Raw genomic sequence first — 12,857 nt, 5'->3', positions numbered from 1 at the left:
TAAAGAAAATTGCTAGCAAATTATAGAGATTTCTTAAAATATCAGGTGCATAGTGGGAAGTACTCTGTTCTAAGCCCAAGAGCCATGCAATGTAAACAAAACATATAGCGACTATAATTAATTTAAGCCCCCATGCATGCTTCAAGAGAAAACCTTCCTAGTTTTATTAGATATTCTGAAAGCCACAACTCTAATATTCAATCCAGCACCACCCATTACCTAATTATTGGTTATAAAGCAGTAGTTTATATATTTAACAAACAGTGCGAATCTTTGCCATGACATCTGTGTTGCAATTTTTTCCATAACTTCTTAGAAAAACCTAAACACTTTTATTTTTTAAATCACTTTATTTACAAATTGTAGCACATCACACATTCCTGGTACAAAAAATATGATGCATAAAAAAAAAAAATGTTGCTGTTCCTGTGATCCAGCGTAGTAACCGGTTAGATAAAGCCCAGAAAGTTTCCTTTTGTGAATGAGCCCTCACCGCTAGGATAATATGCACCTTAACACACCCAGCTAATGCTAAAAGTTTTGTGTTCCTCCAAGAACAGCCATGTTTTATCACTGTGTCTGCCCAAACAAGTCTACGATCAGGGTTTGACCAGCACGCTTTTGTATCCCTTGATGATTGTGACTTTGTCGCAGCTGAAGGCCACTTGTAGCTGTTTGAACCCTGCTTTGTAGGGAACAATTTGCACCTCAAGAATTGATTTCTGTCTTGGATTTATGGATCCTACCCTAAAATGAAACAGAAAATGAATTAGTCTATGAAGTGGTGAGCAAAGCTTTATCATTATGGCATGGTGGTGTTAGGAGAACACAACCTTAAACCCAAAAAACAGATTCAACCCTTAACGCTACACCTCCTGAAGTACATTAATAATGAGTGCAGCTTCACACAATACCCCTTTCAAGATATTGTATATATGCACAGAGTAAAATTACAACTATTAATAGTATATACAGTATAAACCCATCTGGTCACCATTCCTAGACCATAGGTTACATACATAGTCTCCTTGGCCAATGCTTAATATAATTCTGTGAATCATCTTGGTGGGAGAATCTGTATGTTGTGTGTTCATAAATGAAAACATTTAAATAAGCTATTAATATTTAGACGGCAAGCTCCATGAGACGGAGAGGCCTCCTGCTCTTTAGTTAGCATAACCCTGTAATGTTCAAATCAACATTATTCTGCCATTTTTGTACATATACTTACTGTAATTTCATCTGACTTTTTAGCAAGCCACTGCCCTCAATGACTAGCAGACTGTTATGTATCTCTTCGTTTAGAGGATTAAAGAATGTTAGCTGCACCTTGCATGGTTTGTTTACTGTCGGTGACTCAACGAACTGGGGATAGAAAAGCAGACAAAATCCTCACTCTATAAATCATTAAAAATATTTTCTTGGGCATCTGTTGAAATATTTGCAAAGTAATATGTCTGTTTTGTTGACTGTTCATAACCTGTTTATTTCAATTAGTCCTCTGTTCAATCCCTAATTCATTTCTTCTGTAATTTATGTATATTCTCTGGTCAAAATTCCAGGTGGAGCTATTAGCTCCTGGGCTCGTCTTGTCTTTGGATCTGGACCCCTATGAATATTTTGTAGAATGCAAAATGTTTCCATAAAGAAGCACTTTACTGTGTGTTCCATCACAAAATATATAGAACTGATGTGAGGCCTTGCAAAATTTATAATAGGGCTGGAACGTTTTAGGCACAGGTGTAGTCAAAGGCTCAGTGATGTAATAGCCCATACTACATTTGGCAGACAGCATGATCAAGGTATGTAAAACACTAAAAAAACACATTAGTTGGCTTAAATCTTGCGATCACTTTGTGAAGGAGACACATCTACCTTAATAGTTATTTATCAATCCTAGTTTGGAAAAGAAAAAGGAAAGTGGACCCATTGCTTACAGCCCTCTACTCTCCATCTTCTACCAACCTCTAACTCTCAGTAAGCTTGACGACAACTCTGATCGCCTTTAGTCAAGGTCACACATTTGTAGCCGAGCTACACTTAAAACATAGTAGTAAACTACCCCAATATTCATGTCAGGATTTCTTTTGACATAACATTTTAGTGTTGAAGGCATCTCCTTACGTTGATGAGAATTTCCGGTACAGCCAGGTTAATATCTTTTTCCACCAACAGCTTCTCCCAGGTTAGATTCTGCTCCCCAACAGCAGTAAATCTGATCAAATTGTTTTCTTCGAGGAATTTTCCGTACTGTGCATAGGGGATTTTTAATGCAATCCACTTCTCTACAAAGCATTAAACAAAGTGTTTTGCGTCATAAGATCACAAATACTCCTTCGGACCATGCAGAGACAGATTCTGTTGACTGTGCTTTATAACATTTGTTGTTTTAAAGATTTTCTTCAGGAAAGGTACCTGTTACACAGAGTTTTAGGTTTTCTGCTCCCCTATGTCCCATGAACTAAGATCTGATGCATGCTGAAGAAAACGTGTGGGTTGCAGGAAAAGACTTTGATGTCCCGCAACCCTCACCAGATGGCCCCTAAAAGGAACCAAGTTGGTAACTTGGCATTGCCCTGCTAAAATCAGCCCTGATTCTATAGGTGCCCTGTATTCACCGTGTTATTCTCACTCACATATTTTCCCATTTTTATACATGGTATGCAATCCCATGCTAGACTTTTACTGAATACTTTCAATAGAGCACTAATACACTCATCATATAATCAGTACTGAGATAAGCTCTATTATTTGGAATCTATAATTGGAACCAACAGGGTAAGAATGACCAATCATAATTTAAATTACTTCAAATTTATGAAAAATATTAAATCTCACCTTCTCTGGGCCCAAGCTCAACGTACATTGAATGTTTCCAGAACCTATGAGCTGCTGTGCCATTATGTTTTATCGACTGGGCGCTGAGGCATAACTTTAAGGTCTTGGCAACCGTCACCAAGTTTGCAGCTAGTAACAAGAGACTGATGGTTTGTCCAAGCTGTGGAGACTCTGTTAATTTAAATTTCAAAAGTAATTTGATGGCACTAAGTGGCTGATTATGTAGTTTATCCATGTCAAAGGTTCCATTTTCATGGGAGGCTCCATTGGCAGGGAATCTGTTTGTATTGTCGGAATTCATGCTGCCATTGGAACGTAACACTGGATGTTTACTTTGTAACCTGGACAAAGCTTTCTGGAATATTTTTCTTTCTTCAAGTGTTCCTTCATAAAAAAAAAGAACGATGAAGTTTACAATCCAAATATAGAAAGCAGAGAACAATGTATAGACATCTTAATTGCCAGTGGTTTTCTAACTATTTACATGCATCTACTATTCAAAAAATGCCTGTCTGTAGCTTTATCCACTAATCAAGTACAACTGGTTCCAGTGGTTATTTCCTAAAACAGCGTATCTGTTTCTTGCTTGTTATGTTTTGCCACAACATTTTTCTGACATCATTTTCGATGCCCCAAGTCAAATTGCTGCTTGCTATCTTCACAAAGATGGACACTAAGGAGGTATATTGCATTCTGGGTTCTCTTCTCACAGTTTACACTTTGAAGGATTAACATAAAAAATATATTAAATATATGTTGGAATTGTAATGACAAGTGTTTTTTTAAAAAACATCTGGAGTGTAATACGCAGGTTATGGAACTGGTAGAGTCTATAAATCTTTCTATTGTTCTCCTCCATGATCAGGTTTAATGTATTAAGGTGGTCACTGACCTAGGCTTGCCCCAGGACAGCTTACTTAACTGCCCTCAATCTGTTCCTCTTCTGTTATGGGAGGTAGGATGTAATGTCGATACCTGGGAACTCTCTGGGTTTCATCAAGAGACTGTGGGCAAAGCTCTCTGGTTCTCCAGGTCACTAAAGGAAATCTCCAGGTCGCTGGCACATCTCAATGTTGTGTGTCCTGCAACGGCTCACCTCTTACCCTCATCCTGCAAGGGGGGCCCGGGGTATCCGGAGCCAGAAAGTTCCCACGTATGGTAATGCCATGTCCCAGTACTCCACCTCTTAAGGATATGCTTTGCAAACACCTCTTTAGTGCAAATGGGCCACTTGCAATGGAGATCATTGTTTAATTTGTATGAATTCATTAACATTGTGTTTATGTTAAAAAGGCTAATAATGTCTAGAAACTGTTCTGTTTTGAACACGATTAAGATGTGTCAGTCAGAAGAATTCAAATTGGGTTTGAACCCCTTTTCTTCAAAGCATTTTGTTTGTGGTCTTGTAAATTTAGAGGTTTTGATATCCTTTAGTGGGCAAGAATACTCACAGAACAAGACGTAGAGTCAGATGGGCTTTCAATAGACCGTATATTTAGATGTACAGACATGACCTCTGAAGTCTCAATGCATTATTTGACTTTATATCTTATTATGTCAACATTGCTGGAAACTACTAAGGACGTTTTGCACGATCAACAAAGCAACAGCTGTTGTTTTCATAAATAGCACCTAAAGGCTTGTTTTTTATTTAAATAGTATTTACCTTCTGCATATTTATAGTGATTAGTAACATCTTCACGCTGATCACTGCCAACGCTTTTGGTGCTGATGCAATTTCCAATCAAATGTGGGTCACAGAAATGCTTTTCCTTTCTCGTCCCATACAAAGTCCATGACACGCAATCTGCATTGACCATAGCAAACACGAATGGGGAGTCATAGTTGAGGTGGACCTCTCCCTCTTTGATGGCTTTAACTGAAGCAGGGCCACAGCGGTAGATTCCTGAAGAAAAATCATCGGTTTCAAATAATTTATATAACATGATAGACAGATACCAAGGCACACATGCTATATGCTGGGAGAGCCCAATGAGACAAATTGATATGAATAAATGGCATTCCCATCCATTTCACCCTTGCCCTATGTATTTCTCCTTTGGTCCTTCTCCTATCCAGGTCCCACCCTTTAGTATATTTAATTATAACTGTAGTCTGTGTCTGAGATATAAATCCAACCTTGTTTACTGTCCCAATTATTACGTGTTCTCACCATCACTTGTTTCCTGGGGCGTTGGGTCTAGTACCTGCCACCCTCCATATCCTTGTGGCAAATCTCTCCTGGCCATCCAACACTCACACCACACATGGAAGTTCCTACAGGAGGAACCAATAACTCAGTTAGTCTAGAGGTTTGGTTGTCAAACATGCTCTCATGGACAACTGGCTGTCCAGTATTATATTTGGAACGCAAATGAGATATTCTGAGATTCTTCACTTTTGATAGACCAGTTTGAAAACCACTGATTTCACTGCCTTTCTTTAATTTACATTAAAATGTTCTTATTTATTACATGCTGATGGGTTGGAACCATTAAAAATAATGAGGTTTTAAGGATTATGGTATGTAATTTAAGTGAATAAATGTTTATGGTTTAACCTTCTTAAACATTTTATTGTATCTTTGTATCTTACCAGATGCTGTCATTGCTTTTGTTGGGGAGTTTTTTGCCAGTTGTATCATAATATTCATCAATAACTAGGTTATTGCTTTTGTCATGAGCTGAATCAAAATTTGTTATAACGCGAGTGGGGATTCCTAAACTTCTCATGACTAGAAAAAAAGAGGAAAAGACAAGTCAGACCTAATACATTGCACTTTTGGTAGATCCATTTTTTGGATACATGCCTGAAGATCAGGGTGTCTTAAAATGGTCAATCATAACACTACACAAAAACATTTAATGTCACTCAATTTCTGGATTGGCAGGATTGAAACTTCTGTTTTTTTATTGTCAAATTTGTAAATTCAAGTATTATTTTTCATAATCATTGTAATTAGGTAGAGAGTGCATCTCCCTGATGGTGGGCCATAGAGTATGCATTTTTTATTGCTTGTGGTAAAGACAGGCCCCCCCCAAATCTTTTGTTGAGGGTACACAAGAGAAAGATGTCTACCTGTGCACATTACAGCCGCAAAGACCCAACATTGCCCATATTTGACGGGCCGACAATCACTCTTGTACCACTGTCTTAAGATGGCGGTACTTCCATTCCAGGAAGACGGACAAACTCCATTCCTATAATCTTCGCTCCAGTTGCCCTGGAGTACTCCATCGTCATCATTACTGTTTACCTAAAACATTATCATGAAGCAACATATTATTCAAAAGTGTTAGTTGTGCTGAAAACATTTATGGTGTAACCTACTATAAATCCATCCACACATAAGGTTACCCCCACCATTAAGTTCTCTCACTAACATTTAATGAAACAACTAAACTAATGTGTAGAAGAATTTGTTGTATTACTGTCATGGCTGCAATTTCCAACTTTGTTCCATATTCCCTACATCGTCAGTGCCCAAGTTGCAACTTGTAGACCAGGAGATTGTGGCCAACTGATCCATAGAACTTTGGCTAAATAGTATATTTGCATTATGCGGTAATTCTATGGTTAATTAGACCCATTATTCAAAAACTAATGGATGAAATATAGTATAAAATATAGATTGTTATTGATGTTCCAGGAACATATATAAGATTGTGTTCTATACTTACCATGGCACAGACTACTCTGCTTATATATACAGGGCTGTTTCTGCAGGACAAATCTTTAAATGCATCCTGTAAATAATTCAAGTTCTTGTCCAAAATCTTTAGAGCAATATCCAAAATATCATCTTCAAACTAAAATGAAAGCAATCAGTTTAGTGTCAGTGGACGTTTCCCCATTTTTCTCTTAAATATGCGAATATACATTCTTTACCTGTCCAAAGTTCCAGGCACAGGGAGAAATCCAGTTGTGGTTTCCTTGATACACAAAGCCGTAATCATTCATAACATATTCCTGTCGCTGTCCTTCATTTTCAAGGTACACATCATCATCTGTCAAGTTCAGGCAAAAAAAATAAAAAAAATCACCATATTGAACTCATGTATGTATACATAAATGAACTAACTAGAAATTGGAATGTGTTATTATGCACAGAATGCATTCGATTATTCTGTAACGTTTCAGTATTGATTTATGATTTATTTGATGTATAATACCATATGCTTTGTACGACCACTATAATATGCACTTATATCTCAAAACATACCTCTTTATCAGGACTGCCATACAGTGTAGCATGCACAGTGCCTGAACCCATGTGATGTACCTGCATGGGAAATTTAAATGCTAGTAATCATGTGCAGGGAGATCAAAAGTGCCTTTCTTATTCGACACAACATTAATTGCACTCTCTAGTAGGAAAATTTACCCTGTCGGATGTGTCATTTTACATTGTCAGCTTTTTTACTTTCTATGGCATCAACCTATCAGTAGCTACTTTTCTACAACACGACAAGTTTTCCTTCCAAAAGTGACTGAGGCAAAATGTTACCTGGTCAAAAAATGTGTGTGGGAATTGTAGGAATTATGTCTCTACTGCATGCTTGCATATTGTTATTTATATACTGTATGTATAATATATATACAATATATAATATATTATATATATATAATATGTTCTTAACACTTTTCAGTTTGCATAATAATAATAATAATAATAATAATAATGGAGCGCATTGATATGGAAAGAACTGTAGACATACAGACATTAATATCAGTGTGATATGTAAGCATACATTAAGACGGAGGTCCCTGCCCTGTAGTAGCCCCTATAAGAGAACAATTCATCCATTTTTGGCATTCCTTATGGTTAATGTCATATCTGGATAGGCAGATTGATGGTATTTATGTATGATGTTTACACTATTTTGCTATTAGCCAGAAGGATACAATGTTGGCACTTACTCTCACACCAGGGATTGAAGAGAATCACAAATGTTCCCAGTTGATAGGTGGTGGCTTTGCCTCCTGTAGTAACTTGAATCTTTAGCGTGTATTGTCCAATGATAGCATTGGGTGAAGAACACATGTCGATTGTCATTGAATCTATACTATTGTCCACTAATGCTGCACTCCAGGTCATCTTATTAATGGCTCTTGCTAAGGGGAATACAGCTCTGGTTCCAGAAGCTTCATCAGGCCAAGGTCCTGTTAACAAAAACAAAGCCATAGTGTATCAATCATATAGGATCAGAAAGACTGGTAGGGAAATCCTTTCACAATAATTGCCATGTTTATTCTGATGTTAAACCCTTAATACTCAAGAGAGATGATCAATGCATTTCTCTACTGTCTGGTGCTCAAAGACCTCATGACCTCATAGTATAACATCCGTAGAAACTTGCCTGTTTCTGCAACGAAGATAATGCGGTCTCCCTTCTGAAACCCTCTTGTTTTGAAGCGCAGGCTAATTGTAAAGGTCTGTCCTCGACGTACGATGAGACGCCTGTCGCTAATCTCCTCTGTTCGATGCTCAGTATTATTTTTCTTGGTATGAAAATCAGAGAACGAGATCTCGATCGCTGTACAGTGTAAAAGATATAAATATATATAGAATAAATAGGACAACACAGAATAATAAAAACAACTAAAGCTGGGTGAAATGTAACAAAATGCATTTGTGTAAGTTAAAGTGAAAATTAGGCTTTGTTGCGACTCACTGACACAAAAGTTGGTGGAAACGAAAGCCATGGTGTCTCGAGTTTTCATAGGACGTGGTGGTCAGTCCCTTGATGGCTTCTAGAGAGTGTGGAAGGTTCTACTTTCCGTCCGTTATTAGAGACGGTCAATTTTTTGTACGCATGATAAAATATTTTGTGAGGACCCTGCTGACAGGCTTCTCCTCGATGGGAAAGTAATGGAGGGTACAGTAGACCTAACTCATATATAGATACAAGAAAAATGTTGACTCAATATCTGTAATAAGGGATGTATAATGGCTAAGGATGTATCAAATGAAAAATTTGTATGATGCACTCACTATGGCAAAATAATTTATTTCACCTGACCCAGCCAGGCGACTGTCCCCTGAAAACGGGGATATATGGTCACTCTATTATCGCTGGAAATCTTGATTTGAAATTGAATTTTTTTTTAAAAAGCACAAAAATTTATTTAAAAAAGTACATAAAAATTCCCCTTGTCAAACAAGTGAAATGTATACTTTTCACAACCATGAAAGTCCATTAGACCTTTAAAAAACTTGAAATAACAATCAGTAATTTTTCACCTTGGAAAATCCGGGAAACTTGCACTGCAAACATAATTGCGTAACTTTCATAGAATGTCAATTATGATTGTGAAATCAAGGGTGAAACTGAGGAGCTTGGCATGCTTTCAGCCGTCGTGCTTGTAAAGCATAAAGCTTTTACATCATGGTGTCACATAACTACTCAGATTGTCTGGCCTCCAGGATCTTTAAGATGGTCTTGATACCCTTCAAGTAGACTCAACACAATCTATTACCTATTGTCACCCTAGGACCTTCAAGTTACACCCCCACTGCTCTTTCTGTGGCTTTAAGTAAGATATATCATAAATTGTTATTAGTAATCCCCATGACCTTGAAGGTAGTCTCAGTACCATCAAAGTGTCTTTGCCTGCATGTACATTGTGTGACAAAAGAAAGTAAGGTTGTGCACTTGGCATAAACAGAATACAGTATTTAATTATAATTTTATGCATTCCATGTTTGTACATTGCTGCCAAAGGTTTAGAATACAGAACTGCCGCTAGAATGTTCTCCACAGATTAAGTCGTAATTAAACCAGAACAAGCGTAGCCAAAGTGTCTGTACACAGTCAGCAATCTCTGGTCATTGGTGCTTATTTGGGTGTCAAGATTAACCAACTGTTGGTTCAATATTCAAGCAGTCTCAAAAATAAAAAGATTAAATATATGTATACTGTTATTTTGAATGCTTTAAAGTTAACAGTATAATAAAAGGAGGGCTATGAGTGCAGCCATTTATTAAGTATAGTAGTCCACAGACATTGTGATCAGGGTACAATAGGTATGAATATATTAGGAAAGGAGGTCCCTGAACTGTGGAGCTTACAGTCTAGTGGAAAAATGTTAAAAAAATGCAGTAAATACATAATTATCAATAAAACCCGCAATGGCATAATATAAGGATGTTACTGTACTTCTAATTGTTCTCACTGCATTTTCTATCATGGTGCTTAATTACTTTGCATGTCATGTACAATTTGGGAACAAAAGGTTACAAACACTACGATGGTACTGATGACCCATCCAACATACTTTTTAAATCCAAAAGAGGCACATAATTGTCATTCTAAATAACCAACAAGTTGCTATATATTTGATGAGACATACCTTGAGCCATAGTGTCTTGTCTCGCTCCCTTTCTTAAGTGACTTTACTTTTTTTCCACCAGACAGATTTGAAAAGGACACTCCTGCCTCAGGACCTGCAGCGTAACATTTAAAACGAAAACTTAGGTGGGGCAACAGGAGTTATGGACTTTTTTTTCTGACTCTGTGCATCATAACTGGTTTGCTGACTTGGAACATTGTTTCTTGGCAGCATTGTTGGCTTGGAAGTAGGTGCAGCTAAACATTATTATGCAGACACTAAAAGTTATTGTTTCATCATTTCTCTGAGAAGTTATTTCATGAACAAAGATCAAGTGAGATTTTCAGAATAAAATACATTTTTTTACTGTTTTTTACAGCTGAAGATACAGCCTTTAAAAAAATAAACACAGAAAAAAATTTACAAAATAAAAATATATACAGAAAATTTGTCCATAGCTAAGAAAACTTTAACCATCTAGCAAACTTGGTCTCGTCTTATGTTTAGGATAACCCTATGGCTGTCATCTGCATGCTTCAATCCTCTAATGTTGTTAACCATTATTTTGTTAAAATATATGTGAATATGTGTGTACACACATATATTTACCTTTCCCGTGCCTTTTTAATTATTTTGTCATAGAGCAAAATTGCAATTTCTGGAAATGTTGTTTCACAAACATATAGCCCGGACTGGCTGTCCAGGTGGGGCTGGACATAGTTCCTTGGAGATGACGTTAGAAGGGGGAGACATGGACAGCTTCTAAGCACATTCCCCTTTAAATAATAATATTCGCAAATGTGTTATTCCATCCAAATTTGTAACTGCAGCAGTGTTAAAATTATAATTTCTAGTACTGTGGAATACCCAAACCCTTCCCAGAAATAATTCTTTATTAATGTCAACTTGTGTCTCCTTCATAATTTTAACTGGAACCAGTTCCCATGTGATATAAAAGTAGGCACTGATAGGTTGTTGCCATATAAGCTGAAAAAGCTTGTTAAAGGTTTATGATTTATTTTTATGTGATTAAAAGAAAAGATAAGATGCAAGAGCCGCTTAACATGCTACAGTGTCTAATAAATGTTTTATATAAGTGGATCAGCACCTGTAAACAAACTTGTTAAAAGATATGTTGTGTGTCTTAGTTTACCTATAATTATCATTGTACTTATGATGGCTTGGCACACATCATAGTAGTTGTGGCTAAAAGACAACGGTGTAGCTTGAGGTTGGTTTTCTGTTTTATAAATCCTCTGGTGAAATCAGGTGCCAAGATTTTCATGTGAATCAACTCAAGTTAGTTGGTGGACATGAATTCTTTAGATACTTTATGTCTGTCCTTAGCACTAATCTTCTGAAAGTTTTCCAAACGATATCCCTGAGTTTAGTTTCCCCAATATTCTTTTATCAATGAAAAAATCTAGGTTGTGGGATAGAGCTATTTCTTAAACAGTGATATACTGTAAAGTTTAAGGTACCTTTCGTACCTTAAAGATATTTCTTTAACTTCATAGTAGCCGTTTCCAGCCCTATCTCCTAAGATTTTCCTATTTACATATGTGACAATAAATTGATTTCAGGATTGCCCCACCTGTCCTTAAATAGGAATATGCTTAAATCCTGGCTGGCTGATGGTCTGAGCTGTACATTCATTATAAATAGTCATGGAGTCATGGTTAACTGTTGAAAGAAGCAGAAGCTTAGACTGGGAAGTTTAGCGCTTGTGACTCTGATTGCATGCAGCTTCCATCCCCACCAAATGCCTGTAGGCAGAAGACTCTAAGTTACAACTTGTCCACCTATTGTTTCCTTGTTTTGTTGTTGGTGTGGACATGCTATTTTGCAATCATTCACTGTGTCGTTTATGACGAAGATTTGTTAATGCAACGTTTTAAAATCTTTGGTATTTTGTATGACTTCATGGCACAGCCCTGTTTTTACTGTTGTTTTTACATAGTCAGTAAACCTCAATGTATTATTAACAATTGGGAAATACCGCAATCCAAGGAAACCACGTGGGTCAGATATTTATTCAGCTCTGGAATTTGGACTCCGCACAATACTAGCTTCTGCATCTTTGTTAATTGTAAATGTTGTATCTCCGCAGCATCAATAGAAGGCAGGCATTTTTTGTAGAGGTGTGTATTGCATCTTAGTGGTAAGTGGATGGAGAACATGCTCCTGCCAGATATTGGTAGATGTATGAGCTTGTCTTCCTTTTGTGGTTTGTTCACTAGAGATTGAGTGTCTAGTTGTGAAGGTTATATCATCCTATGAACTAGGCGGTGGAGGGGAATACTTTTGAAGTGGAGGGATTGGTCATCTTTATTATTTTGTGGACAGAATGGAAGATTAGGAGTTGGGGCAAAGTATCCTCACTCTGTTGTAATTAAAATAACCCTCCACACAGTGTGGGAAAAAGTGGGAGTTCTCAAACTGTATAATCATTTGTGTAAGCTTCAACATAGAGGCATAGCTAGGTCATCAGTTTGGTATTTTGATCTCTGAGTTAGGAGCAGTAACGAAAGCCCTCTTTGTGAGCTCACCTGCTAAGGTATGTGTGCAGTGCAGTAAGGCAGTGCTCCTCAACCCTTTCCTCAAGTCACACCTAACAGTCCAGGATTTAGGTATTATTCAGGTGTGTCTAAGGTGGTTTGTCTTTAAATTTAGCAACACCTTAGACC

The 12,857-nt window shown here is 37.1% G+C and overlaps 1 protein-coding gene across 1 annotated transcript; it reads right to left on the bottom strand.

Moving 5' to 3' along the window:
- Positions 1-599: 599 nt before the first annotated feature.
- On the bottom strand, positions 600-10,201 carry LOC149278832 (protein-glutamine gamma-glutamyltransferase 5-like). The gene is made up of 11 exons (XM_089501712.1): positions 10,190-10,201; positions 8,199-8,382; positions 7,759-8,001; positions 6,727-6,845; positions 6,519-6,647; positions 5,917-6,094; positions 5,434-5,572; positions 5,012-5,115; positions 4,505-4,744; positions 2,865-3,222; positions 600-747 (listed from the first exon to the last, which is right to left on the bottom strand). Exons 1-11 carry the CDS (start codon positions 10,199-10,201, stop codon positions 600-602), a joined length of 1,854 nt encoding a protein of 617 aa, XP_089357838.1.
- Between the last annotated feature and the right edge of the window lie 2,656 nt (positions 10,202-12,857).

The sequence above is a fragment of the Sceloporus occidentalis genome, unplaced genomic scaffold, assembly GCF_023333645.1.
Source record: "Sceloporus occidentalis isolate IW3139 unplaced genomic scaffold, rSceOcc1.0.p SCAF_179, whole genome shotgun sequence".
NCBI classification, from domain to species: domain Eukaryota; kingdom Metazoa; phylum Chordata; class Lepidosauria; order Squamata; family Phrynosomatidae; genus Sceloporus; species Sceloporus occidentalis.
Note: the sequence above shows the minus strand (reverse complement) of the source record. Positions and strands in the feature narration are given on the sequence as shown.

Excerpts from the sequence above, each read along its gene's own strand:
- LOC149278832 (XM_089501712.1), bottom strand. Across the intron at positions 8,002-8,198 it reads TATCTTCGTTGCAGAAACAG|GACCTTGGCCTGATGAAGCT; the intron begins GCAAGTTTCTAC and ends TTTTGTTAACAG. Across the intron at positions 4,745-5,011 it reads GCCCCAGGAAACAAGTGATG|GAATCTACCGCTGTGGCCCT; the intron begins GTGAGAACACGT and ends ATTTTTCTTCAG.